The following is a 26,028-nucleotide window of genomic DNA, read 5'->3' on the forward strand; positions in this document are numbered from 1 at the left end:
CTGATCAGAAGGTTGACGGTTCGAATCCCCGCAATGACGGGGTGAGCTCCCGTTGCTCGGTCCCTGCTCCTGCCCACCTAGCAGTTCGAAAGCATGTCAAAGTGCAAGTAGATAAATAGGTACCGCTCCAGCGGGAAGGTAAAGGGCGTTTCTGTGCGCTGCTCTGGTTCGCCAGAAGCGGCTTAGTCCTGCTGGCCACATGACCCGGAAGCTGTACGCCGGCTCCCTCGGCCAATAAAGCGAGATGAGCGCTGCAACCCCAGAGTTGGCCACAAGTGGACCTAACGGCCAGGGGTCCCTTTACCTTTATATAAGCTGATACCAGTGTGGAGTCAGACATTTCACATCCCATGATCGGTGAACTTCCTCGATGGAGAATGCTTTACGACTCTTTGTGTGTTGTGTAGAAGCACCCCGTACAGTGGTGCCTCGCAAGACGAAATTAATTCGTTCCGCAAGTCTCTTCGTCTTGCGGTTTTTTCGTCTTGCGATGCACGGTTTCCCATAGGAATGCATTGAAAATCAATTAATGCGTTCCTAGGGAAACCGCCTTCAGACCAGGTCCGGGGACAGACTGTCCCCGGACCTCTTCTGAAGGCTGGGGGGGGGGGGGACAAGGGCTTTTCTTCCCACCCCCAGCATTTTAAAAAACCCTGGGACAGCGGAGGACTTCTCCGCTGTCCGGGCGATCTTAAAATGCTGGCGGGCGGCATTTTAAAATCGCCCCGGGACAGCGGAGGACTTCTCCGCTGTCCGGGGCGATTTAAAAGCCCCTGGGAAGGCAGGCAGGGGGGACAAAGACTTTCGCCCCCCGCCCGCCTTCAGAAGGTGTTCCCGCCCCCCCCCCCGCCCGGCTTCGCAGCAGCGCTACGAAGCCCGGCGGCTGGGGCAGGTGTTCCCGCCCCCCGCCCGGCTTCGCAGCAGCGCTACGAAGCCCGGTGGCTGGGGCAAGTGTTCCCGCCCCCCCCCCGCTTCGGAGCAGCGTTCCGAAGCGGGGTGGCTGGGGCAGGTGTTCCCGCCCCCCGCCCGGCTTCGCAGCAGCGCTACGAAGCCCGGTGGCTGGGGCAAGTGTTCCCGCCCCCCCCCCACCCCGCTTCGGAGCAGCGTTCCGAAGCGGGGTGGCTGGGGCAGGTGTTCCCGCCCCCCGCCCGGCTTCGCAGCAGCGCTACGAAGCCCGGCGGCTGGGGCAGGTGTTCCCGCCCCCCCCACCCCGCTTCGGAGCACCGGGAGAAGCGATCTCCCCGCAGCCCCTTGCTTCAAAAGAGGTCCGGGGGCAGACCTCTTTTGAAGCAAGGGGCGGTGGGGAGAAGCGATCTCCCTGCCGCCCCTTGCTTCAAAAGAGAAGATCCGCTGTCCCCGGGGCAAGCTTCGTTTTGCGAAGCAAGCCCATAGGGAAATTCGTCTTGCGAGGCAACTCGAAAACGAAAAAACCTTTCGTTTTGCGAGTTTTTCGTCTCGCGAGGCGTTCGTCTTGCGGGGTACCACTGTATACGCTTTGTTACGAATTTGTTCGTAGAGGTCCTTTCTAATTGGGGGTTCACTGAACAACTGGTTGGGAGAGGGCTCCCGTATTTCCTGCATCAGAGTTCCTACAGATCAGGGCATTGGAAGGCAAACTAAGGCCCGGGACCTGGATCCAGCCCAATCGCCTTCTAAATCTGGTCCGGGAATCAGCCTGTTTCTACATGAGTAGAATGTGTCCTTTTATTTAAAACTGCATCTCTGGGTTATTTGTGGGGCATAGGAATCTGTTCATTTCCCCCCCAAAAATATAGTCCGGCCCCCAACAAGGTCTGAGGGACAGTGGACCGGCCCCCTGCTGGAAAAGTTTGCTGACCCCTGGGCTACAGGGCTTCTAGCAGCCACTTCAGAACAAAAAAGCACAGCCTACCTGGTCGTTGAGCCAGTTGGGCCCGTAGAGGGTCTGCAGGTCGTCCATGGTGACCACGTGGCGCTTATAAGTGACCCGGAAGGTCCGAACCATAGCATTGCCCGGCAAGCGTTGGTAAGACTGGATCAGTTGGTTGACCATGCCTTTCCTGCAGGGTCCGGAAAGAGAGACCCCCAGAGGGTCACCGTGAGAACAAAAGTGCCACGGGGGACGGCTCCGAGAATTTGGGTATACAGTGGAACCTTGGTTCTCAAACGCCTTGATACTCAAACGCCTTGGTTCCCAAACGCTGAAAACCTGGAAGGAAGTGTTCCGGTTTTCGAACGTTTTTCAGAAGCCGAACATCCAATGCGGCTGTCGGCTATTGTTTCCCGGGGCGCCTGCACCAATCAGAAGCTGCACCTTGGTTTTCGAACATTTCGGAAGTCAAACGTACTTCTGGAATGGACCAAGTTTGGCGCTTTTGTTTTTGCTATTTATTTTGAGTTTTTATTTTTGAGGCTTTTTCGGTTAATTTGTTGTGACTGTGCGGAACCCAGTTCAGCTACTGATTGATTGATTGATTGATTGATTGTTTGTGTGACTCCGGAAATGGATAAAAGCCCCCCATCCGAACAATGACTATTATCAGCGCCGGTAAGAAAAAAAATAGTTTTAATTTTTATCATCTACAATACTGCCTTATTCATTTTATAGTACAGTGGTACCTCGGGTTAAATACTTAATTCGTTCCGAAGGTCCGTACTTAACCTGAAACTGTTCTTAACCTGAAGCACCACTTTAGCCAATGAGGTGTCCAGCTGCTGCCGTGCCACCAGAGCACGATTTCTGTTCTTATCCTGAAGCAAAATTCTTAACCCGAGGTAATATTTCTGGGTTAGCGGAGTCTGTAACCTGAAACGTATGTAACCTGAAGCGTATGTAACCCGAGGTACCACTGTACAGTGCATTGATTATTGCTTTCCCTTTATGGATCAATGGTCTCGTTAGATAGTAAAATTCATGCTAAACTGCTGTTTTAGGGGCTGTTTTTAAAAGCCTGGAACGGATTGGCCCATTTTGCATTACTTTCTACAAGAAAGCGCGCCTTGGTTTTGGAACGCTTTGGTTTTGGAACGGATTATGTTCAAGAACCAAGGTACCACTGCACGCAATATTTGTGTGTGCGCCCTAACCCTTGGAACCAAACGCCCGCAAGATGCAGTCATGTTGTAAACAGAGCAGAGTCTTAACCGAAGCCACTCGAGGAAGTCGGGTCTGTAAAATTACTAAGCCCTGGGCATCAGGTGCCCACCTTAGCCCCAGGCGCTGAAAGAAACAACCCAGGCCTGCTGAATGAGCTCCTCACAATCAGCTATAAAGCCATGCGGAGCCTCGATTTCTGGAGACTGGGTGCCCTCACCCAGCTCTCTCTGCCACTCCCCTGCCTGGTGTGATGGCCTGGGATTCGGACTCAGAGGCTGAACCTGAGGAATCCCAGCCTGCACAGGAGTCCCCGCCTCCAGGGCCGGCTGAGCCGGGGCAGGGGCTTGAATCTGAAGGGCCCTCACCTGTGCCGGGTCCTCAGGAGCAGACACCAGGTGAATCCATTCTGGCTCCGGAGGTGATGGAGGACCCATTGCCTGCAGGTGCGCCTCTCCCAGCCCTGTCAGGGGAAGGTGAAGCTGCCCCTGGGTCCAGTAACCCTCTAGCCTCTCCGGAGCTGCAGAGGCTCAGGGCAGAGAGGCAGAGGGAACTGGGTTCTCTCAGGAGGAGTGCTCGCCTCCAGGCCAGGAGAGGCGGGTCACCGGTGGGCCGGGACCGCCCCACGCCTCAGAGGAGATAAAGGCCAGTCAGCCCGGTCCCAGGTTGCGGGAGCAACGTCGTTGAAGAGCTCTTTCGGCCAGCATCCAGTCCTGTTCCTTCAGTGTTCCTGTCCTTGCCCGGCTCCTCGCCTTGGACCCCGCTTCGCCCGTGGAGGACTGTCTGCCATCCCTCGACTCAGGTCCTGGACCTCGCCCCACAGTAACCTCCCCCCGGGACCAGCACACTAGGACTTGCCGATCAGAAGGTCGGCGGTTCGAATCCCCGCAACGGGGTGAGCTCCCGTTGCTTGGTCCCTGCTCCTGCCCACCTAGCAGTTCAAAAGCATGTCAAAGTGCAAGTAGATAAATAGGTACCGCTCCGGCGGGAAGGTAAACGGCGTTTCTGTGCGCTGCTCTGCTTCGCCAGAAGCGGCTTAGTCCTGCTGGCCACATGACCCGGAAGCTGTACGCCGGCTCCCTCGGCCAGTAAAGCGAGATGAGCGCCGCAACCCCAGAGTCGGCCACGACTGGACCTAATGGTCAGGGGTCCCTTTACCTTTATCCTGCTGTTCTATGTGACCGAAAATGACTTCTGTACAGTAACCCTCCAGCCTCTCCTGAGCTGCAGAGGCTCAGGACAGAGAGGCAGAGGGAACTAAGTTCTCTCAGGAGGAGTGCTCGCCTCCAGGCCAGGAGAGGCGGGTCACCGGTGGGCCGGGACCGCCCCTGGCCTCAGAGGAGATAAAGGCCAGTCAGCCCAGTCCCAGGTTGCGGGAGCAGCGACGTTGGAAACCTGTTTCTGCCAGCACCCAGACCTGTTTTCACGGAGTTCCCGATCACGCCCGGCTTCTTGCTTTGGTCCCCGCTTCCCCCTTGGTGGACAGTCTCCAGACCCTCGACCCAGGACCGGACTTTGACCATGCCTCACGGTAACCCCCCCCCCCCCCCCGGGACCAGCACACCTGGAGACAGAGTGGAAGGGGAAGGAGTCGAATTCCCCCAAGTGGGAAGAGAGGCCCTACCTCTGGGGCGTAGAGAACTCCTGCTGGAAGATGTCCTCTAGCTTCTCCACGACTTCGTCCACGCTGATGGGGATGAGGCTGCCGTACGTCTGCAGGAACTCGTCCAGGATGTCTGGCAGAAACGACAGGAGGGGAAACCTGAAGCCACGGGAGCCTGGCAGGCTGAAGGGAGCCAAGCCACAGAGTTTATTGTGGGAGGGATGGACACTGCTTGGGCGCCCCTGAGAATAGCCTGGAGGTGCAGAAGCCCGTTTTAAATATTAAAAGGAAGTGGGCTCTCTGTGGATGGGAGACAGGGCTCTGTGTGTGTGCGCGTGCGCATGTCCCAGTATGAGGTCATATCCAGCAGAATTAAAACTGAACCTCTTGAATTCCAAATTCCGATACCATATTCTATTACCGTGGTACCTTGGGTTAAGAACTTAATTCGTTCCGGAGGTCTGTTCTTAACCTGAAGCACCACTTTAGCTAATGGGGCCTCCTGCTGCCACCGCGCCGCCGGAGCACGATTTCTGTTCTCATCCTGAAGCAAAGTTCTTAACCCGAGGTACTATTTCTGGGTTAGCGGAGTCTGTAACCTGAAGCGTATGTAACCTGCAGCGTATGTAACCCGAGGTACCACTGTATTGTACACCTGTGATTCAATTACTTTCTGTGTGCGTTGATCTTAAATTATCAATGCTTATTTTTCTTATCAATAACTTTGCTTTATCTTTTTTTTACAAACCACTCTGAGGGCTGTTGCTGGCGGGCTGTTTTCTTTTTTTTTACCATCCGGCAGTGTGTAAATTTTATGGCACAGATAAATAAAATTAATCTGTGTTTGTCGTGAAACCCCTGCAGAATCAGGCCAATGGTCCCTCCAGCCTGGCATCCTGTTCTCACAGCGGCCAGCCAGATGCCCCAGTGGGAAACCTGTAGGCAGGATCCGACCCCAAGAGCAAGTCTCCCCTGTTGCGTTTTCCAGCAACTGGCCTTCGGAAGCATTGCTTCCTCCGACTGTGGAGGCAGAGACACAGCCATTCTGGCTAGAAGCCATCGATAGCTTTCTCCTCCTCCATGAATTTGTCTAGACCTCTTAGGAATCCATCCACATTGCTGGCCATCCCTCCTTCCTGGGGGAGAGGATTCCACAGCTTGACTCCGTTGCACGAAGGACTTCATTTTAGCTGTCCCGTTTTAAAGGTAAAGGTAAAGGTACCCCTGCCCGTACGGGCCAGTCTTGCCAGACTCTGGGGTTGTGCGCCCATCTCACTCAACAGGCCGGGGGCCAGCGCTGTCCGGAGACACTTCCGGGTCACGTGGCCAGCGTGACAAAGCTGCATCTGGCGAGCCAGCGCAGCACACGGGAACGTCGTTTACCTTCCCGCTGGTAAGCGGTCCCTATTTATCTACTTGCACCCAGGGGTGCTTTCGAACTGCTAGGTTGGCAGGCGCTGGGACCGAGCAGCGGGAGCGCACCCCGCCGCGGGGATTTGAACCGCTGACCATGCGATCGGCAAGTCCTAGGCGCTGAGGTTTTACCCACAGCGCCACCCGCGTCCTGTTTTACAAGCCATCAAATTAGAGCGGACGTTGTAGTCTGCACAGGGAACAAAACTACAGATCCAGCCCTGGTCCAAGGCACAGATCCTCATGAAGCTTCAGGATTATTATTATTATTATTATTATTATTATTATTATTAAACCCAAGGAGAGCAGAACCACCAATAAACAACGGAAGACAGCTGTGGGCATGAGGAATTGGTTGTTTAGCGGGGGATCCCTTGAAAATAATTTCAAGCCCCTAGGAGCCGTGTTTTTGCATTATGCTAAAGCTAAACACAGGGACGCGGGTGGCGCTGTGGGTTAAACCACAGAGCCTAGGGCTTGCCGATCAGAAGGTCGGCGGTTCGAATCCCCGCGACGGGGTGAGCTCCCGTTGCTCGGTCCCGGCTCCTGCCAACCTAGCAGTTCAAAAGCACACCTGTGCAAGTAGATAAATAGGTACCGCTCCGGCGGGAAGGTAAACGGCGTTTCCGTGCGCTGCTCTGGTTCGCCAGAAGCGGCTTAGCCCTGCTGGCCACATGACCCGGAAGCTGTACGCCGGCTCCCTCGGCCAATAAAGCGAGATGAGCGCCGCAACCCCAGAGTCGGTCACGGCTGGACCTAATGGTCAGGGGTCCCTTTACCTTTTTTAAAGCTAAAAAGCCCTGAAGCTGTGATCTGTAGTGTTCCGTCAATGGAGATAGATTTGATCTGTGATTTGGATGGGAAGGAGAGCAGCCACTGAGGGGGGTGCGCAATTTTAAGAGCATCCATTTTAAAAGAAATTGTGTGTGTGTGTGTGTGTGTTCCCTTTTGCACTCTCTCCCTTCCCTGACTTCTATGCCTCCCTTATTTTCTGCCTCTCTTCCCATTCCTCCGGATTCCTCCCCCCTCTCCCCTCTTGCCCACTGAGCTTCCTGTCCTTGGCTTCTCTTCCAAGCCTTGTAAAGCACATTCTGCTGAAGGAGGAAGTGGGAGGAAGAGAAAGAGAAAGAGAGAGCGCGCTTTGGTCTTCCAGCTTCCTTCTGCAGTTCTATGTGCTTTTTTCGTGGGGGAAAGTTATTGCCTTCACCATATCACGATAAAGCAGGCAGTGAGTTGCTGGGGAAGGAGATCAGATGGGGCCAGGGGAAGTCCTAAATACACAATCCTGTTTTTTGTATTACCGTATTTTTCCCTCTATGAGACACGCGGGTGGCGCTGTGGGTAAAAGCCTCAGCGCCTAGGGCTTGCCGATCGAAAGGTCGGCGGTTCGAATCCCCGCGGCGGGGTGCGCTCCCGTTGCTCGGTCCCAGCGCCTGCCAACCTAGCAGTTCGAAAGCACTCCCGGGTGCAAGTAGATAAATAGGGACCGCTTACCAGCAGGAAGGTAAATGGCGTTTCCGTGTGCGGCTCTGGCTCGCCAGATGCAGCTTTGTCACGCTGGCCACGTGACCCGGAAGTGTCTCCGGACAGCGCTGGCCCCCGGCCTCTTGAGTGAGATGGGCGCACAACCCTAGAGTCTGTCAAGACTGGCCCGTACGGGCAGGGGTACCTTTACCTTTTTATTTTTCACTCTATAAGACACACTTTCGCCCTCCTAAAAAGTAAGGGGAAATGTGTGTGCATCTTATGGAGCGAATGCAGGCGGGAGGTTCTGCTCAGCGCTCCCTTTAAAGAGCCACGTGGAGCATGTGTGCGGCTCTTGTGGGTTTTTCCCCGAGGAGGAAGAAAGCTGCAGAGATGGCGCAGGATAGTGCGCACCCCGGAAATGATCTCTTTCAGCTTCTGCCTTCTGGAAGAAGGTAAAGGGTTATTGAGACTAGGACTAGCCGCAGGAGAAACACTTTCTATCCAAATGCGATTTTTGGTTTTCATCGCAGTGTAAGGTAGTCTCTATGGGAGTACATTGTATTTAATTATGGGGTATCAGAGTTTTTAGGGGGCTAACCAGGCTGGGATAGCAGGCTTGTTGGTTTCTGAATGTCTGCTGTAGATTTTCAATTTCCTTGTTCTGTATGGGACAATGACAATAAAGAGTATCGTATCGTAGCCGAGGGTAGCAAATGTTGCTAAAAGGCCTGAGGAAACTAACCAGACAGGACTCCCCCACGGCCCCCGGAGCACCCAAGGCTGTTTCCCTCCTCCAGCTGGGCCTGGAGCCAGATTGAAGCAACCACCACCGTCCAAGACAGTCTAGGGACAATAGCCTTGGAGATCCCATGTGGGGGGGAGAAGGAGGGGACTGTTTCATCTGCTTGCCCACCCACCCACCCATTCTGGCCCCCTCTGCTTACTGTGCACACATGTGATGTGTTCTTCTCTCAGGGGGCTGTGCTGGGCTGCCTTCTCGCCGGTCCTCTCTTCAGCGGCCAGGTCGCCTTCGAGCCTGATCCCGGAAGGATCCAGCGGCCTGTCTTTGTCCCGGGGCCCCTGGAAGAGCTCCTCCGCCGCGTGGCCCCCGATGCTACAGACGTTGCTGATGAGGATGGTGGCGTCCGTGACTCCGGGGAGGGAGCAGAGGTCGCCGTCGGGAGTGAGGGAGGCAAAGCCGTTGGGGAGGGCGTCCATGGGGCCTGCAGCGCGAGAGAGAGGCGGGAGGGTTTCAGAGGCCTCGCAGGGACCCACAGATGTTAATAGCAGCACCCCCCAAAACTACTACACATTTCGGAAAGCGGTTTCTCCACCTGTCTCGTGGAGCGACGAGGCGGGGGAAGACTGTTCTCATCAGTGTTTGGACACTGCCCCAACCCATTTTGAACCAAGACGATTCCAAACGATTTTGACACCTCTGAGGTTATCATCGACCAAGATGGTGGGCTGGAACGTTCAGGGCTGCACTGATTTTTAACCAAATATGAAAATAAACGACCGTATTTTTCGCTCTATAAGACGCACCAGACCACAAGGCGCACCTAGTTTTGGGAGGAGGAAAATAAGAAAAAAATATTCTGAATCTCAGAAGCCAGAACAGCAAGAGGGATCGTTGCGCAGCGAAAGCAGCAATCCCTCTTGCTGTTCTGGCTTCTGGGATAGCTGCGCAGCCTGCATTCGCCCCATAAGACGCACACACATTTCCCCTTACTTTTTAGGAGGGAAAAAGTGAGTCTTATAGAGCAAAATAGGGCTGTGCACTGGTTTGGTAGGAAGAGGAGCTCTAACCTCAGGACTAGGGGTGGGAGGCCAGAAAAACCAACTACTGCCCCCATTTGTCCAGTGCTGAGGGTCAGGCGACCTCTCATCTATGGCCCCCATGGTAATGGAATCTGTTTGATTCGGGACCAGATCCTGGCCAGGTATTCTCCAGGTAAGTGCCATGCACAGCCGTAGAAACTAACAAATTACCGTATTTTTTGCACCATAACACTCACTTTTTCCCTCCTAGAAAGTAAGGGGAAATGTCTGTGCGTGTTATGGAGCGAATGCCTGCGGGTGCCGGGGGGGGGGGGTCTGCTGCAGCCGTGAGCAGAGGATCCATGGTTCCCCTTCCTTCCCTCCTCCGTGGTTACAAAGCATGGATCCACATGGATTCTGAGGATTTTTGCATTGGGCTACTCCAAACTCACTGTCAGATCACATGTCTGTGGCCACAGCATGAACCACAAAAATCATATATCCACTATTTCGTTTAGAGTATTTTTTTTCTTGTTTTCCTCCTCTAAAAACTACGTGCGAGTTATGGTCTGGTGCGTGTTATAGAGCGAAAAATACGGTACATTATCTATTTATAAATCTCAGGATTTCCCCCCCTCACCCCCAGAATTCCTGGGCAATGCTGGGCACTTTCCGATAGTCTACTACAGTGAATATTTTTGTTGTTTTGCCTTTTTGCTATGCACTGGGTGCCTCTTAAGATTTGATTGGCCTCTGCCTATCCTGGGAGACAACAGAGGAGGACTTAACCAAATTTCTCATGACTGCTCCTGAGATCAAAGACCAGGTTTTTTTTTAATCTGTGTTTGGATGCAACTGGACGCCATTTAGATGGCAGAGAGAAATTCGAAATGAGAGTCTCCTTCTGGCAAATCCTGGAGCCAGGCAGGTGCCTAACGTCTTGCTCTGCTTTTCCTTTGGGAAAAGTGAGAGGGGGCCTTGTCGTCCGGGCAGCCCAGGACCTCCAGACACACTGCCTGGTCTTGTGCCCTGGCAGAGCGAACGTTTCAAAGCTGCACTGATTCTAACCACCAACTCTGAAACTGCACTGATTTCTTAGATCTCTTGAGCGATACCTGGTACGGTACCTGCTGCTTAAGAATATAAGGAAGAAGTTGCCTTATTACTCAGACAACTGATCCATCTAAGCTCATTAAGATTTACTCCTAGGGAAAGCAGCTCTCAAGAGCAGTGTTTCTCAGACTTGGGTATGGACTACGACTCCCATCATCCCTGACCGCTGGTCCTGCTAGCTAGGGATGATGGGAGTTGTAGTCCAACTAGTGATGTGAGGTGAGAATATTCTCTGCTAGAAAATTCTCCGGAGAATATTCTCCACAAACTATAAATTCTAATGTAAGAACCAGTTTTACAACTGTAAAATCTAGTAAATAATAAGTCGAGCTGTAATCAAAATACAGTTTTTGACCTTCTATGAGCCTACTGTAATAATATTTCAAGTTTAATGCTATAGTTTTTTGTAGCCGGTGTGCAGTATTAATATTGTCATTTCAAATTTAGGCCTACAACTACAGTTTTAGGAACTACTTGTATTTGCAGTAGGCCTACTGTACTGTTTTATGTGTAATGTTACAATTTTTGTGATCTCTTATATAGCCGGTATGATTGATATTATGGTGGTCGCTTCAAATTTAGGCCTATCAAAGAATGTGAATTCACTGCGTCGCCCCATTGAATAAAAGTATCCGTACAGTTTTTGGTCGCCATCTGAACAAGTACGTTAACAAATATCATTTTCAATGCATTAAAATGAATATTCGCCTATATTAAATGAAAATTCTCTAATATTCTCATTAATCGAGAATATTCTCCAAAAGGTTATTCTCGAGAATTTGGCATCACTATGTCCAACAACTGCGGGAGTTTGAGAAAACCTTGCAGTGCCTTGAAGGGGGCCATCTTTCCCAGTCCAAATCTGAGGTGGTACGGATTGAACCTGAAACCTTTGCCATGGAAAGGAAGTTCAGTGTCTGGAGGTGGTTGGAGGGTGGATGGCGGCTAACAGATTTGAGGTTGAATCCTGACAAGACAGAAGTACTGTTTTTGGGGGGCAGGAGGCGGGCAGGTGTGGAGGATTCCCTGGTCCTGAATGGGGTAACTGTGCCCCTGAAGAACCAGGTGCGCAGCCTGGGAGTCATTTTGGACTCACAGCTGTCCATGGAGGCGCAGGTCAAATCTGTATCTGTATCCAGGACAGCTGTTTACCAGCTCCATCTGGTACGCAGGATGAGACCCTCCCTGCCTGCAGACTGTTTCGCCAGAGTGGTGCATGCTCTGGTTATCTCCCGCTTGGACTACTGCAATGCGCTCTACGTGGGGCTACCTTTGAAGGTGACCTGGAAACTACAACTAATCCAGAATGCGGCAGCTAGACTGGTGACTGGGAGCGGCCACCGAGACCATATAACACCGGTCTTGAAAGACCTACATTGGCTCCCAGTACGTTTCCGAGCACAATTCAAAGTGGTGCTGACCTTTAAAGCCCTAAACGGCCTTGGTCCAGTATATCTGAAGGAGCGTCTCCTCCCCCATCGTCCAGCCCGGACACTGAGGTCCAGTTCCGAGGGCCTTCTGGCGGTTCCCTCACTGCGAGAGGCCAAGTTACAGGGAACCAGGCAGAGGGCCTTCTCGGTAGTGGCACCCTCCCTGTGGAATGCCCTCCCATCAGATGTCAAAGCGATAAACAACTACCTGACATTCAGAAGACATCTGAAGGCAGCCCTGTTCAGGGAAGTTTTTAATATGTGACATTTTTGTGTATTTTTCATCTTTGTTGGAAGCCGCCCAGAGTGGCTGGGGAAACCCAGCCAGATGGGCTGGGTACAAATAATAAATTATTATTATTAGTATTATTATTACCACTGAGCCTGTCATCAGCACTCTCCACCTGGTACCTCCCTAAGGAAGAGGAGGGACAGCAACACCCCTTCTCCATCGACCTGGCCAGGACAGACTGCCACCTGCCTCCACCCCATTCACAGGCATCCCACTTGGTCTTTGTAACGACTGCGTAAACAGATGTGCATTGTCTCCTCTGCCGTAGCATCTATAAACACTGTATTTTTCGCTCTATAAGACGCACTATTTCCCTCCTAAAAAAGTAAGGGGAAATGTGTGTGCGTCTCATGGAGCGAATGCAGGCTGCGCAGCTATCCCAGAAGCCAGAACAGCGAGAGGGATCGCTGCGCAACGCCTCTTGTTCCGATGCCTTCACAGCGATGCACGATGAGGGATGGACGGAGCCCCTTCCGTCCCTCATCCTGCTTCGCTGGGAAGCCAGCAGACCAAGAGGCGCTGTGCAGCTCTCCCTCAAGCTCTGCTGGATTCAGCAGAGCAGTGCAGCGCCTCTTCACTGAGAGCCAGTGTGGTGTAGTGGTTAAGAGTGGTAGACTCGTAATCTGGGGAACCGGGTTCGCATCTCCGCTCCTCCACATACAGCTGCTGGGTGACCTTGGGCCAGTCTCACTTCTCTGAAGTCTCTCAGCCCCACTCACCTCACAGGGTGTTTGTTGTGGGGGAGGAAGGGAAAGGAGAATGTGAGCCGCTTTGAGACTCCTTCGGGTAGTGATAAAGCGGGATACCAAATCCAAACTCCTCTTCTTCAGCGAAGCAGGAGGAGGAAAGGAAGGGGCTCCCTAAGGAGTTTCCACCAGATACCGTAGGCTTCCCCTACCCTCAGCAGTCATGCCCCAGTGGGAGAGAAGGGACGGGGAAGGCTCTTTTCATCGGCTTTGCCCAGCTCCATCAGGCACCTCCTGCCCCTGAGCTGTGCCAGTGGGGCATCTCCACCCCCATCATTCAGCCCGGACGCTTAGGTCCAGCTCCGAGGGTCTTCGGGCGGTTCCCTCCCTGCGAGAAGTGAGGTGACAGGGAACCAGGCAGAGGGCCTTCTCGGTGGTGGCACCCTCCCTGTTCAGGGAAGTTTTCAGCCAGATGGGCGGGGTACAAATAATAAATTGTTGTTGTTGTTGTTGTTGTTATTATTTGGAAATGGGAAGTCAGCTTTTATTTTCCTCTTCCCTCCCTGCCCCTCTTTCCTTGTGTGTTGTTGTGTTTTTTGCTATGAGTCTAAGCCTGCGGGTAGGGATGGTCTCATTCCAATTGTGCGCAAACTGCTCTGGGAGCCTTTTTTGGCCGAATAAAATAAATACCAAATAAATACACGAATAAACAAGAAACGCAGCACGCTACACAAAATCCACACAGCGCTAGCTATTAGCTAGCCACCACCAACGCCAGGATGGGTCGAAGGGCAGCGGCTAAACATGAGCTTTACCTCCGTCTCCATCCAGGCTGTGCTCCGCCTCTCCGCCCTTTCTAGTCCTGGGGGAGGCGTGGGCCCCTCCGCCAGGGTACTTGAGCAGGCCGACGGCTTCCTCCTCCAGCTCGGCGGCTCCGGGGTCTTTGTCGAAGCTGACCCTCTGCAGCTCCACGTACTGAGGGTAGGGCGAGGCGTCGTCCATCAGGGCCCCCAGCAGGCTGAGGCGAGAAGAGGCCGGAGGGGGCGAGGAGGACGACGACGCAGGGAAAGCCCCGTCCAAGTCGTAGTCCAGGTGGGGCTCGGGAGGGCGGGGCTTGAAGCGGGCGGGGCGGGGCCTGCGCTTGGCCCCGCCCCGGCAGTCCTCCTCCCGCAGGGGGCAGCTTTTCTTGTATAGAGGGAGGTGGTCGTCGTCGGGCTGGGAGCCGGGCGAGAGGGACAGGGACGACCGGGCCCGCTTCGCCCCCGCCGCTCCCCCTCCCCGCCGGCGCCCCCTGGAGGCCATCTTGCCCCACAGCTTCCAATGGAAAGCCAGGGAGGAGCTCTTGGCGTAGAGGAGCATGCGGAAGGCCCGCAGGGCACGCCGGCGCTGGCGGCGGAAGCAGCGTGCCCTCGGCGCCCCCAGGAGCTGCGGACGCCTCCGGGAGCTGGACCCCGCGGCCACGTCGAAGGGCCAGGCCCGGCCCCCGCTCCGGGGGATCTTCGCCCTGCCGGCTTTGCTCTGGGCTGGGTGGGAGGGGCCCACGCCGGCCACCTCCCAGCCGGACATGCAGGGGAGGTCCCACCTCCCTTCTTCCTCCTCGCTGGCGGAGGACGAGGGGCTGAAGCCCAGGGGCTGCTTCTTCGCGTAGGCCAGGCGCCGGTTCCCCTCGAAGCAGCCGCCGTGCTTGCGCTCCGGCTCGCCCCACTCCTGGGAGGGGCGGCACAGCTTGTCCCGGTGCCCCGTGGGGTCGCGGAGGCTGGGGGACGGGCCCCCCCAATACTTCTCGTCTTGAAACATTTCCTTCATGGTGCCGACGCGGCTGCGGGGGGAGAGAGAGAGAGAGAGAGAAAAGAAGATCTGCATTACGGTCATGGGAGAAGAGTAGAAGGGGCTTCCGCATTGTGAAAACCAGGCGCATGGACAGGACGCATGGAGACGGCTGATTTAGCATAGTGTGCACAACTAGAATCAGGCACAGGCAGGAGACGTTGTACAGAACGCAGGAATACTTAGGTGGATGTAAGACCCAGTTCCTGCCTGGCCCTTCCCGCTTGCCTTCAAGCAACCTTTCCAAATAACTTTGCATCCACGAAGACCAGACAGTGCTTTAATGTATTTAAGAAAAACCACAAACACCAAAGCACGTCGGAAGCTGGACTGCATACCTCCAAGACTACCCTTTCTGCACACATGGTGGCTCAGTGGTTAAGGCAGTGGACTAGGCTCTGAGAGCATGGGTTCAAATCCCACCCTCGGTGTACGCTGGCAGTTATGTTTTGAGAGCCAGTGTGGTGTCAAGAGTGTCAAGACTAGGAGGTGGGAAGGACCAGGGTTTGAATTCCCACTCAGCCATGAAGCTCTCACAGGGTGACTTTGGGGAAGTGGCTGCCTCTCAGCCTAACCTCCCTCACAAGGTTGTTGCAATGATCCAACAGGGATGGGGAGAACAATATATGCTACCTTCAGCTACTTAGAAAGTTTGTATATAAAGGCAATAAATAATGAAAAGTTCAGATAACTCAATGCCCTTTTCCTTCCCTTTCAAAGCAAGGGAGAACGTTTGCCCCTGAAGATATTTGCACAAAGGTATCTGTAAAATGGGACGCGGGTGGCGCTGTGGGTAAAAGCCTCAGCGCCTAGGGCTTGCCGATCGAAAGGTCGGCGGTTCGAATCCCCGTGGTGGGGTGCGCTCCTGCTGCTCGGTCCCAGCGCCTGCCAACCTAGCAGTTCGAAAGCACCCCCGGGTGCAAGTAGATAAATAGGGACCGCTTACTAGCGGGAAGGTAAACGTCGTTTCCGTGTGCGGCTCTGGCTCGCCAGAGCAGCTTCGTCACGCTGGCCACGTGACCCGGAAGTGTCTCCGGACAGCGCTGGCCCCCGGGCTCTTGAGTGAGATGGGCGCACAACCCTAGAGTCTGTCAAGACTGGCCCATACGGGCAGGGGTACCTTTACCTTTATCTGTAAAATGTGACTCCAGTTTGAGTCACCGTTTGGGAATTTGTTCCTCCATTTTTCTTCTTCTGCATCTCAAGTAGGGGTACGCACACAGTTCCCAATACTGATTCCTGGCTCCTTTTAAACTAGTCTCGCATGTTTCAGGCAGATTAGGGGGAAAGCTTTCCACACACCTGAGATGGCTTGGCATTCCCCTGCCAACTGGACTGCTTGCTCATTATACCTGGCTGGCTTCACTCAAGGTGTGGGCGTTACATCCCGTGACAGAAAACTCCGCTGCCAAAGAGGGAGCTGAACAAAACGGTCCCTAAACCAGGGCTGGAAAGCTCAACCGAAATATCTGAAGGTGCAGGAGCTAGCAGCAAAATTTGGATGGGCTTCCTGGCTCAACGAATGCCAACCTCCCCCTGCCCCCCCCCCCAGCCTTAGGCAAGGGGGCCAGTACCTCATTATTAACTTAGTTACAGGACAGATAAAAGGACTTTTTCACGTAACACATACTTAAAACTATGGCACTTGCTCCCACCGAAGGCATTGATGGCTGTAAACCTAGATAGCTTTCAAAGAGAATTGGACAAATTCATGGAGGAGGAAAGGGTTATGGATGGCTAGTAGCCATGATGCCTCTGCCCTGCCTCCTTCTGAATGCCAGCTGCTGGAAACCATCGGAGGAGAGTGCGCTCTGATGCTCGGGTCCTTCTTTTGGGTTTCCCACAGGCATCTGGTTAGCCGCTATGAGGATGCTGGACTAGATATGGTCCTCTTTGGCCTGATTTAACAGGTGCTTCTTATGCCACGCAAAGGGGGTAGAAGAATGCAGACTCAAGAGGACATCGCAGAAAACTGAGGGTTTGACACAAACCTCGGTTTGCCGAGTGAAGTGTAACCCGGGAAACTGAGGTTAGGGTCAAACCCTCAGTTTTCTGCAAAAGCCAGTACAGTGGTTACATACGCTTCAGGTTACAGACTCCGCTAACCCAGAAATAGTGCTTCAGGTTAAGAACTTTGCTTCAGGATGAGAACAGAAATCGTGCTCCGGTGGCGCAGCGGCAGCAGGAGGCCCCATTAGCTAAAGTGGTGCTTCAGGTTAAGAACAGTTTCAGGTTAAGTACGGACTTCCGGAACGAATTAAGTACTTAACCCGAGGTACCACTGTATAAAGGTAAAGGTACCCCTGACCATTAGGTCCAGTCGTGGCCGACTTTGGGGTTGTGGCGCTCATCTTGCTCTATGGGTCGAGGGAGCTGGCGTTTGCCCGCAGACAGCTTCCAGGTCATGTGGCCAGCATGACTAAGCAGCTTCTGGCGAACCAGAGCAGCACACGGAAACGCCGTTTACCTTCCCGCCAGAGCAGTACCTATTTATCTACTTGCACTTTGACGTGCTTTTGAACTGCTAGGTGGGCAGGAGCAGGGACCAAACAACAGGAGCTCACCCCGTCGCAGGGATTCGAACCGCCAACCTTCTGATCGGCAAGTCGTAGGCTCTGTGGTTTAACCCACAGCGCCACCCACGTCCCGTACCACTGTATAGGAGAGTGTAACTCCATCTCTCTCTCTCTCTCTCCTATACTGGCTTTCAGTATGGGACTAAGGATGGGAGGGTGAAGTGCAAAGGGGAGAGGGAACCAAATCACACCGTCTTGCCATTTACTCTGACTGACAGTGCCTTGCTTTGGCGGAGACATCCGGCCACCTGAGAGTCTTTTACCTGCAGATGCTTAAGACAGCAAGTTTTCTGAATGCAAAGGACCTGCTGTGGTCCCAACTGGAAGGTAGGAAAGTGCCCAACTCAGACCTTTGGGGGGCTCCATCCAGCTCAGTACTCTGACTGGCAGCAGTGGCATCCCATAGTTTCAGGCAGGAGCCTCTCCTAGCCTTACCTCAAGACCCTGCTGGGGATCAAACCTGGGACCTTCTGCACATGCACTACCCCCGAGCCAATTCCCTTTCCCTCCAGAAGTGTGCACTTTGGCTCAACAACACACAGGAACTCTCCAGGGTTTCCTAAGAACGGAAGAAACGCCTGCTGGATCACCTAGCCCAGCACCCTGTTCTTACAGCACCCGACCAATGAGAAACCCGTAAGCAGAATGTAATTGCAGTGGTGCTCTTCTCCTCTACAGCAGTTTCCAGAAACAGCATTCAGAACCATCGCGGCCTCCGACTATGCAGCCGAAGCAGTGGCCCTCCTGCCATCAACATAGTCCTCTCCTCCCGGAGGCTCCTTCCTCCTCTTACCTGGAGACGCCGCTGGTGGTTGAACCCAGGACTTCCTGCATTGAACCACAGAACGGTAGACTTGGAAGGGACCCCCAGGGTCCTCCAGCCCAACCCCCTGCAATGCGTGCAGAGCAGGTGCTCTAACCACTGCCCCGCCATGCCTTCTTCCCCTTCACTGAGCAGCAAGCAGATAAATATATATATATATAGGTAAAGGGACCCCTGACCATTAGGTCCAGTCGTGGCTGACTCTGGGGTTGCGGCGCTCATCTCACTTTATTGGCGTCCAGCTTCCGGGTCATGTGGCCAGCAGGACTAAGCCGCTTCTGGAGAACCAGAGCAGCGCAAGAAAACGGCGTTTACCTTCCCGCCAGAGCGGTCCCTATTTATATACTTGCACTTTGAGGTGCTTTTGAACTGCCAGGTTGGCAGGAGCAGGGACCGAGCAACGGGAGCTCACCCCGTCACGGGGATTCGAACCGCCAACCTTCTGATCGGCAAGTCCTGGGCTCCGTAGTTTAACCCACAGCGCCACCCGCGTCCCATATATATATATATACACACACACACACACACACATATATGTATATATACACACACACACACACACACACATATAAATTTCTTCTCCAGACACAAACAGGCCAAGTTTCCCTGCCACCCCCACCCCTTGCACAGTCCTGCACCCTGACCTCCCTCAGCCCTTTAAGAAGGGGGCGAGTCCTGCCTGCAAGGGAATCTAGGTGCCCCTCTCACGGTGCTGGAACAAGAGTCCCCCAGAAGACCCCATGGGGTGGGGGGTGGGGAGGGGGCGTGGCTGGGCAGCGTTTGTGGGGGGGGAGCCCAATACAAAGAGGGGGAGGGGAGGGGGCGTGGCCGGGGAGATAACCGGGTGGGTTAACCTGGGCGAGGTGTGGGGCGAGGGGGGCAGCCGCAGAGGACGACGGGAAAGGAGGGTTGGGGGGCGAGGAGAGGAGGGTCCCGCGGTGAGGGAGGCCGGGGAGGCCCAGGGACGAGACCCGGCCCCTCAGCGCGCGGGGGGGCGCCTCACCTTGTCCCGCAGCGGGGAGAGAGGCGCGGGACGCGGCAGAGGCCTCTCTCTCACGCCTCGCCTCCCAGCGCCGCCGCCGCCGCCTCCTTTCCTCAGGAGCCGCCGCGGCTGCCGGCGCCGCCCAAAGGCGTCATCAGCCGGCGTCTAGGCGGGGCCACGCCGATGGAGGTGGGCGGGGCGGGGCAACGTCGCGTCACCTCTCCTTGCCGAGTGACGTCACGACGCAAGCCTCTGCATCCGGGCATTTGCAGATTCCGAGCAGCGTCGCGTTCTTTGTACGTCACAGCTGCCATAAACCCTGAGGCGGCGACCCCGTCGGGCGCTGTCGGACTACGACTCCCGTCACCCCTCGCGGCTTGCCGCTGCGGCTGAGGCCGATGGGAGCTGTAGTCCATCAGCGTCTGGAGAACGGGGGGCCCTAAAAGAATGAAAACATATAAATATCAATGCGACAGGAGCGTAACAATCCCACATACGGAGACAATATCTAGTATTCCGAAAGCCGGTTTCCCCCAGCCTGCTGCCCTCAAGGTGCTTTTCGGACTACAACTCCCGTCAGCCCCTGGGATCCAGCACACCTGCGCTGGCAGGGGCTGTCGGGAATTGTAGTCCAGAATTCTGTGGAAACTATTACATATTATTAATTACATTTGTATACCGCCATTTAGCTGAGGATCTCAGGGTTAGGGTTCGCAGCATAAAAAAGTTTGTTGGGGTGCTGGGTGGGGTGAACTACAGTTCCCAGAATTCTTTGGGGGGAAAGACTTGGAGACCCAGGGGTGGCCCCTGGCAATGTTGTTGCCAGAGAACTGGCCATTGTGTACTTGTTGTTGTTGTTGAGTCATTTAGTCGTGTCCGCCTCTTCGTGACCCCCTGGACCACAGCACACCAGGCCCTCCTGTCTTCCACTGCCTCTCGCAGTTTGGTCAAACTCATGCTGGTCGCTTCAAGAACACTGTCCCACCATCTCGTCCTCTGTCGTCCCCTTCTCCTTGTGCCCTCCATCTTTCCCAACATCAGGGTCTTTTCCAGGGAGTCTTCTCTTCTCCTGAGGTGGCCAAAGTCTTGGAGCCTCAGCTTCAGGATCTGTCCTTCCAGTGAGCACTCAGGGCTGATTTCCTTCAGAATGGATGCGTTTGATCTTCTTGCAGTCCATGGGCCTCTCCAGAGTCTCCTCCAGCACCAGAATTCAAAAGCATCCATTCTTCGGCGATCAGCCTTCTTGATGGTCCAGCTCTCACTTCCATACATCACTACTGGGAAAACTATGGCTTTCACTATAGGGACCTTTGTTGGCAAGGTGATGTCTCTGCTTTTTAAGATGCTGTCTAGGTTTGCCATTGCCTTTCTCCCAAGAAGCAGGCGTCTTTTAATTTCGTGGCTGCTGTCACCATCTGCAGTGATCATGGAGCCCAAGAAAGTAAAATCTCTCACTGCCTCCTTTTGTTCCCCTTCTATTTGCCAGGAGGTGATGGGCCCAGTGGCCACGATCTTCGGGTTTTTTTTTATGTTGAGCTTCAGACCATATTTTGCACTCTCCTCTTTCACCCCCATTAAAACCTCATTAAAACCTCTAATTCTGAGATGTCAAAACAAAATAAACGATCAAAATACACAGGGCGGGTGCACATACATGTGTTGTTTCTGTGTTTGTTTGTTCCTCTGCACTCCCTCCCATCACTGAGCCCTGGAGACGGAAGTTAATTGGGAGAGGGGCAGACACCCCATAGTCTGTGCTACCATTTCCATGTTTGCGCTGGGATGGAGCTTGCAAGCTTGAAATGAATGAGGTGGAGAGAAGGTTGCTGGCTCAGGAGCATCCAGACCTTGAGATATCAGGGCCCAAACCTGAGACTTTGGGGCGGCCCCCCAGGGATGCCATGGGGCGGCCCACCCCAGTGTTTCTTCCTTCACCCTCATCTGTGTATCTGTTTACTTTGCTACCAAACTTAACTTTTAGAAGACATCTAAAGGCAGCCCTGTTTAGGGAAGCTTTTAATGTTTAATAGGTTATTGTATTTTAGTGGAAACCCAGCCAGATGGGCGGGGTATAAATAATAACTTTTATTATTATTATTATTTGCACCCAGCAGAGTTGTAGTGCTCTGGTCAGGGCTATGACTTCTGTCTCCTGGGCTGAGGTTGGGTATTGCTTACTAAGCCCTAGAGACGGAGGTTAATTGGGAGAGGGGAGGAGGAATAAGAGGAGAGCAGACCCCCCAAAAGGAGAAAATGGTAAGCTGTGAGGGAAGCAAAAGGATACAGGCTGTGATCATTACGTCAAAGGCTTAATTACAATTATAGTGACCAATCTTCGGTGTTGAGAATAACACACCAAATGGCAGGCTGTTTAACATTCCTCATGAAAACAGTTTCATCAGGTGCCCACACCTAATCCACAAACTGAGGGTCTTTATAGACCCTGCAGTTATTCGTTTCCTATATTTATATCCTGCCCGCTTTGTCCCAGGACAGCAAGTGACAAGTGATGAAACAACAAAAACACCTTTTTAAAAACCATTTCCAATTCAGATTCAGACTAGGAGAGCCCAAATCCTGCTGCTTCTTAGACTCCCATCTTCCCCAGTGTGTGAGGAACTGGTCTGCGCTTAAAACCTTACACCAAAGCAAGGGTAGGAAGGAGTGACCGTCGGCCCTGATCCGTTCCGTACTGTTCGTGGAGATGAAAGCGAAAATCCTGGAAAGGGAAGCAATCTCCTTATTGCACAATGGTCCAGGTTTGTTGCACAAGGTCTGCCAATCAACCACAATGGCAAAACCTGAATTTCATAGCTGTCAAGTGTCCCTTATTTGAAGGGACAGTCCCTTATTCCAGCGCCATGTCCCGCTGCTGTCCCTTATTGATGGATGTCCCTTAAATGATGTCCTTTAAATTTCAAAGGAAGCAGCTCCTCTCCCTCCCTCCCTGCCAGCCAGGGAGGAGGGAGGCTCCAACTATGTTGCTTGGCTGTGTTGCTCACCCAATAAGAAGTCTAAGAACGACTGGGGGGTGGAGCTTGCATGCCTTGTGTGTGGCTAGTTAATGCAAGCTGAGGGGTTTTTTGAATGCTGGACGCCATTTTGTTGCACGTGCTGCTGCAAACTTTGCAGTGCAAAGCCAGGCCGGGGAGCCATCTTAAGTTGAGGCTGCATAGGCCTTGTGGTGCATGTGATTCAGATTCTATTCAGTTGAACCTCTGGTTACAAAGTTGGTTGGACAGTGTTCTCGAAGCCGCCAGCATGAGTTTGACCAGACTGCAGGAGGACAGGAAGACTGGAGGGCTGCAGGTCCCTTATTTTGGCTGCTGGTCCCTTATTTTCAAATCTGTAAGCTATGGAATTTGCCAGCGTAGGATTGAAAATAGCAACAGTCACGGCCAAGTGGGTGACGTGTGGCAGCTAGTTGCTTTGACTGCCTTACTTTTTCATAACTTGGGCGGAAGTGTTTGACGCTGCTCCCTTCCTCTTGCTCGTAAACAGGTTTGCGATTCTATTATTTTCTGAATAATGCTGACTCCGTGAAGAGGAAGTGGTTAAGCAGGCTTAGGACAGCATCTTCTTACTTCTTGGAAGTTGTTTTTCAGGCTACTTTCGTACATTTAAAATGCTTTGATTCCACTCTAAGAATCCTGGGAGCCGTGGTTGGTTTGTTGTTTAGTCGTGTCCGACTCTTCATGGCCCCCTGGACCAGAGCACGCCAGGCCCTCCTGTCTTCCGCTTCCTCCCGCAGTTTGGTCAAACTCATGCTGGTAGCTTCGAGAACACTGTCCCACCATCTCGTCCTCCGTCGTCCCCTTCTCCTTGTGCCCTCCATCTTTCCCAACATCAGGGTCTTTTCTTTTTTTTTTTAAATAAATTTTTATTAGTTTTTCATAAGTACAAAAGAAACAAAGCAAAAACATAAACAAACACAAAATCGACTTCCCCGTACCACCCCTTTTCTGCATTCTTGTTTCAAGATTTTTCAGCAACCCTTTCGTAATAAACTTGTTTATATTTCATAAATTTAACTTCCATAAGTTATTAATACAACTGTAGTTCTTTATCTCTTATTACCCTGAGCCCCTAATTTTCCAAATTACAACAGTTTTTAAGATAAACTTTGAATTTGTTCCAATCTTCGTCCACCGCCTCTTTCCCCCGGTCTCGAATTCTGCCAGTCATCTCTGCCAGACCCATATAATCAATCACCTTCGTCTGCGATTCTTCCAACGTGGGTAGATCTTGCGTCTTCCAATACTTTGCTAGAAGGATTCTTGCTGCTGTTGTGGCATACATAAAAAATGTCCTATCCTTCTTTGGCACCATTTGGCCCACCATGCCCAAGAGAAAGGCTTCTGGTTTTTTAATAAAGGTTCTCTTCAGAACTTTTTTAATTTCATTATAGATCATTTCCCAGAAAGCCTTAATCTTCGGGCAGGTCCACCAAAGGTGATAGAAGGTTCCCTCCGTTTCATTACATTTCCAACACTTGTTATTGGGCAGATGATAGATCTTTGCTAACTTAGCCGGAGTCATGTACCACCTGTAGATCATTTTCATAATGTTTTCTCTTAAGGCATTACATGCCGTAAATTTAACACCAGTGGTCCATAACTGCTCCCAGTCAGCAAGCTCAATGTCATGCCCCATATCCCGTGCCCATTTAATCATGCTAGATTTCACCATTTCATCTTGGGTATTCCATTTCAACAGCAAGTTGTACATTCTTGACAAGTTTTTAGTATTGGGTTCTAACAGTTCTGTTTCTAGTTTTGACTTCTCCACTTGGAAGCCTTTCTTTCTGTCCTGTTTAAATACTTCATTTATCTGTCGATAATGTAACCAATCTCTCACCTTAGACTTCAGTTTCTCGAAACTCTGCAATTTTACTTTTTCACCATCTTGTTCTATGATTTCAGAATATTTAAGCCAATTAGAGCCTCAGCTTCAGGATCTGTCCTTCCAGTGAGCACTCAGGGCGGATTTCCTTCAGAACGGAGAGGTTGGATCTTCTTGTAGTCCAGGGGATTCCCGTGGTTGGTTAGGAGGCCCCTATTCCACCCACAGAGATACAATTTTCCTAGTGGTTACAAACCCAAGACCCCTCGATCTTTTCACGTGCACTGCTGGCAAGCTAGGTGCCCTCCACTGTTGTAAATAGAAAAGTTCGGCATCACCCCCCGGTGCCGGATTTAAGTATAAGCTAAACAAGCTATAGCTTAGGCCCCCACTCTCTTGGCCCCCCCCAAAAAAATAAGGGGGGGGGGAACTGGATGCACATTTCCAAAATATAAGATAAAAAACAAACAAATCCTACATACAGCAACAGTGTTTCGTGTTGTGTGGGCTCCTGTGATGTAAGTCATGGGCCCCGCCTGCTCGCCTGCTCCCTAAAATATCACTGGTTTACTCCTTTCTATATATAGGGTGCCTACATTCTGCATGGACTGCTTGCATTTCATTTCAACAATTATTTTGATAAAATTCATATTTTGTTATGTGCAAATGGCTTTAGCTACCTATGAGGTCCATCAACTACCATGGAGCGTATATTCAACCCAATAAACAGTGACAATTTGTTGTTGACAAAGGACAGCTGGACATAGAAAGGGCCCCGTTACCTTCAGTAGCTCAGGGCCTCATCAAAACTAAATCCGGCCCTGTGCCCCACCCCCACAATCCTATATTTGTGCACCTGGTTATTTCTGCTTAAGTGCAGAACCTGACATTTGTCCCTTTTGAAATTCATCTTGGTAGTTTTGGCCACTGGTATTTTTCTAGAAAAAGAGGTGCCAGAACTCAGCATAAACACCTCTCCTGTCCTCTTAATAATGGCGATGGCGCCCACCTGAGAGGTGCCGGAACTGAGTTCTGGCAGGTTCCCGCTGGGGAAAAAGCCCTGGTTTTGTCCCGGTCCTCCGATCTGTTGAGGCCACCCTGAATCTCAATTCTCTCTTCTGCGGCATTAGCTACCCCTCCCAGTTTGGTGTGATCTGCAAATTGAATGAGCACCTGCTAAACTCTTTCATCCAAGGAATTTTATTATGTGATAGGAATTTTATGGTCTTAGATATATGGTAACGTTCATAAGCGTACTGTCAGGGAACTGCCATCGGAAGGACAGGAGGTGGAAGGGCTCACAGAGGTTGGGAGAGACTTAGCAGCTGAGGAGGGAACCAGCAGGGGGAGAGAAGGAGCTCCAAGGGAAAGTGAGTCGGAGGGATGGCTCAGAGACACTTCCAGCGAAAACAGTGGGGAGGTTTCAGGACCTCCTATAGGGACACCCACTCCTCGCCGGAAACTGTCGCGCCGAGAGTCCAGAAGACGCATTTCCGTTAAGGAGCTTTTATGTTGGAAGAGATTCCGTAAGCGCCCACTGTCGGATTCTGCTAGCGACTGACGGAGCCATGCTTAAGGGGCTCCGTTATAGACAGAGGTTTGCGGACTTAACCAAACTCTGAGGGACTAGGATTTTACGCACAAGCAGCTCATCATCCCATCACAGCAATCCAACAGTCCCTGAAAGCAGCTTGTGCAGGGAGAGGCATCATGAGCAACCCAGCCGAAACCGGAGAAGCAGGAGGAGCTGGAGCGGGTCCAAGCCTGGAAGAAAGGTACAGGGTGTTGGAAGTCCAGCTAGCGCTGCAGACGGCGAGGCTCGAGGAGAGGAGGGCTCAGGATGCAGAAAAGGGAAAAACCACCCCGCTCGCAAGAAAGGTGCCAGGATTGGTGCAGAAGTTTGGGGGGGGGATCCCAGGAACTATCACGCCTTTAGGACAGAGATGCAATATGCTCTCAATCTGCAGTTTGATGACTTTCCCGACGAGGAGTCGCGAGTGGCTTTTGTGATTGGCCATCTCGAAGCGGGGGCGAAAGACTGGGTTAGGCCCCTGATGGCAGTGAATAATGACGTCCTAAAGGACACGAGGAAGTTTTTTCGCGCCATGGACCTGATGTTTTCCAGCGACATTGAGCAGGG

At 52.6% G+C, this 26,028-nt stretch overlaps 1 protein-coding gene across 1 annotated transcript in view; it reads right to left on the reverse strand.

Moving 5' to 3' along the window:
• SENP3 (SUMO specific peptidase 3) overlaps window positions 1-19,220 on the reverse strand; it is a 38,617-nt gene extending 19,397 nt beyond the window's left edge. The window contains exons 1-5 of the mRNA XM_028702604.2: window positions 19,068-19,220; window positions 13,654-14,657; window positions 8,501-8,779; window positions 4,698-4,809; window positions 1,892-2,039 (exon numbers count right to left, since the gene is read on the reverse strand). Of these exons, the coding sequence (XP_028558437.2) occupies window positions 1,892-2,039; window positions 4,698-4,809; window positions 8,501-8,779; window positions 13,654-14,644 (1,530 nt within the window). The 5' untranslated portion in view covers window positions 14,645-14,657; window positions 19,068-19,220. The remainder of the gene's footprint in view (window positions 1-1,891; window positions 2,040-4,697; window positions 4,810-8,500; window positions 8,780-13,653; window positions 14,658-19,067) is intronic.
• Between the last annotated feature and the right edge of the window lie 6,808 nt (window positions 19,221-26,028).

Source organism: Podarcis muralis, chromosome 13 (assembly GCF_964188315.1).
Source record: "Podarcis muralis chromosome 13, rPodMur119.hap1.1, whole genome shotgun sequence".
In the NCBI taxonomy this organism is placed as follows: domain Eukaryota; kingdom Metazoa; phylum Chordata; class Lepidosauria; order Squamata; family Lacertidae; genus Podarcis; species Podarcis muralis.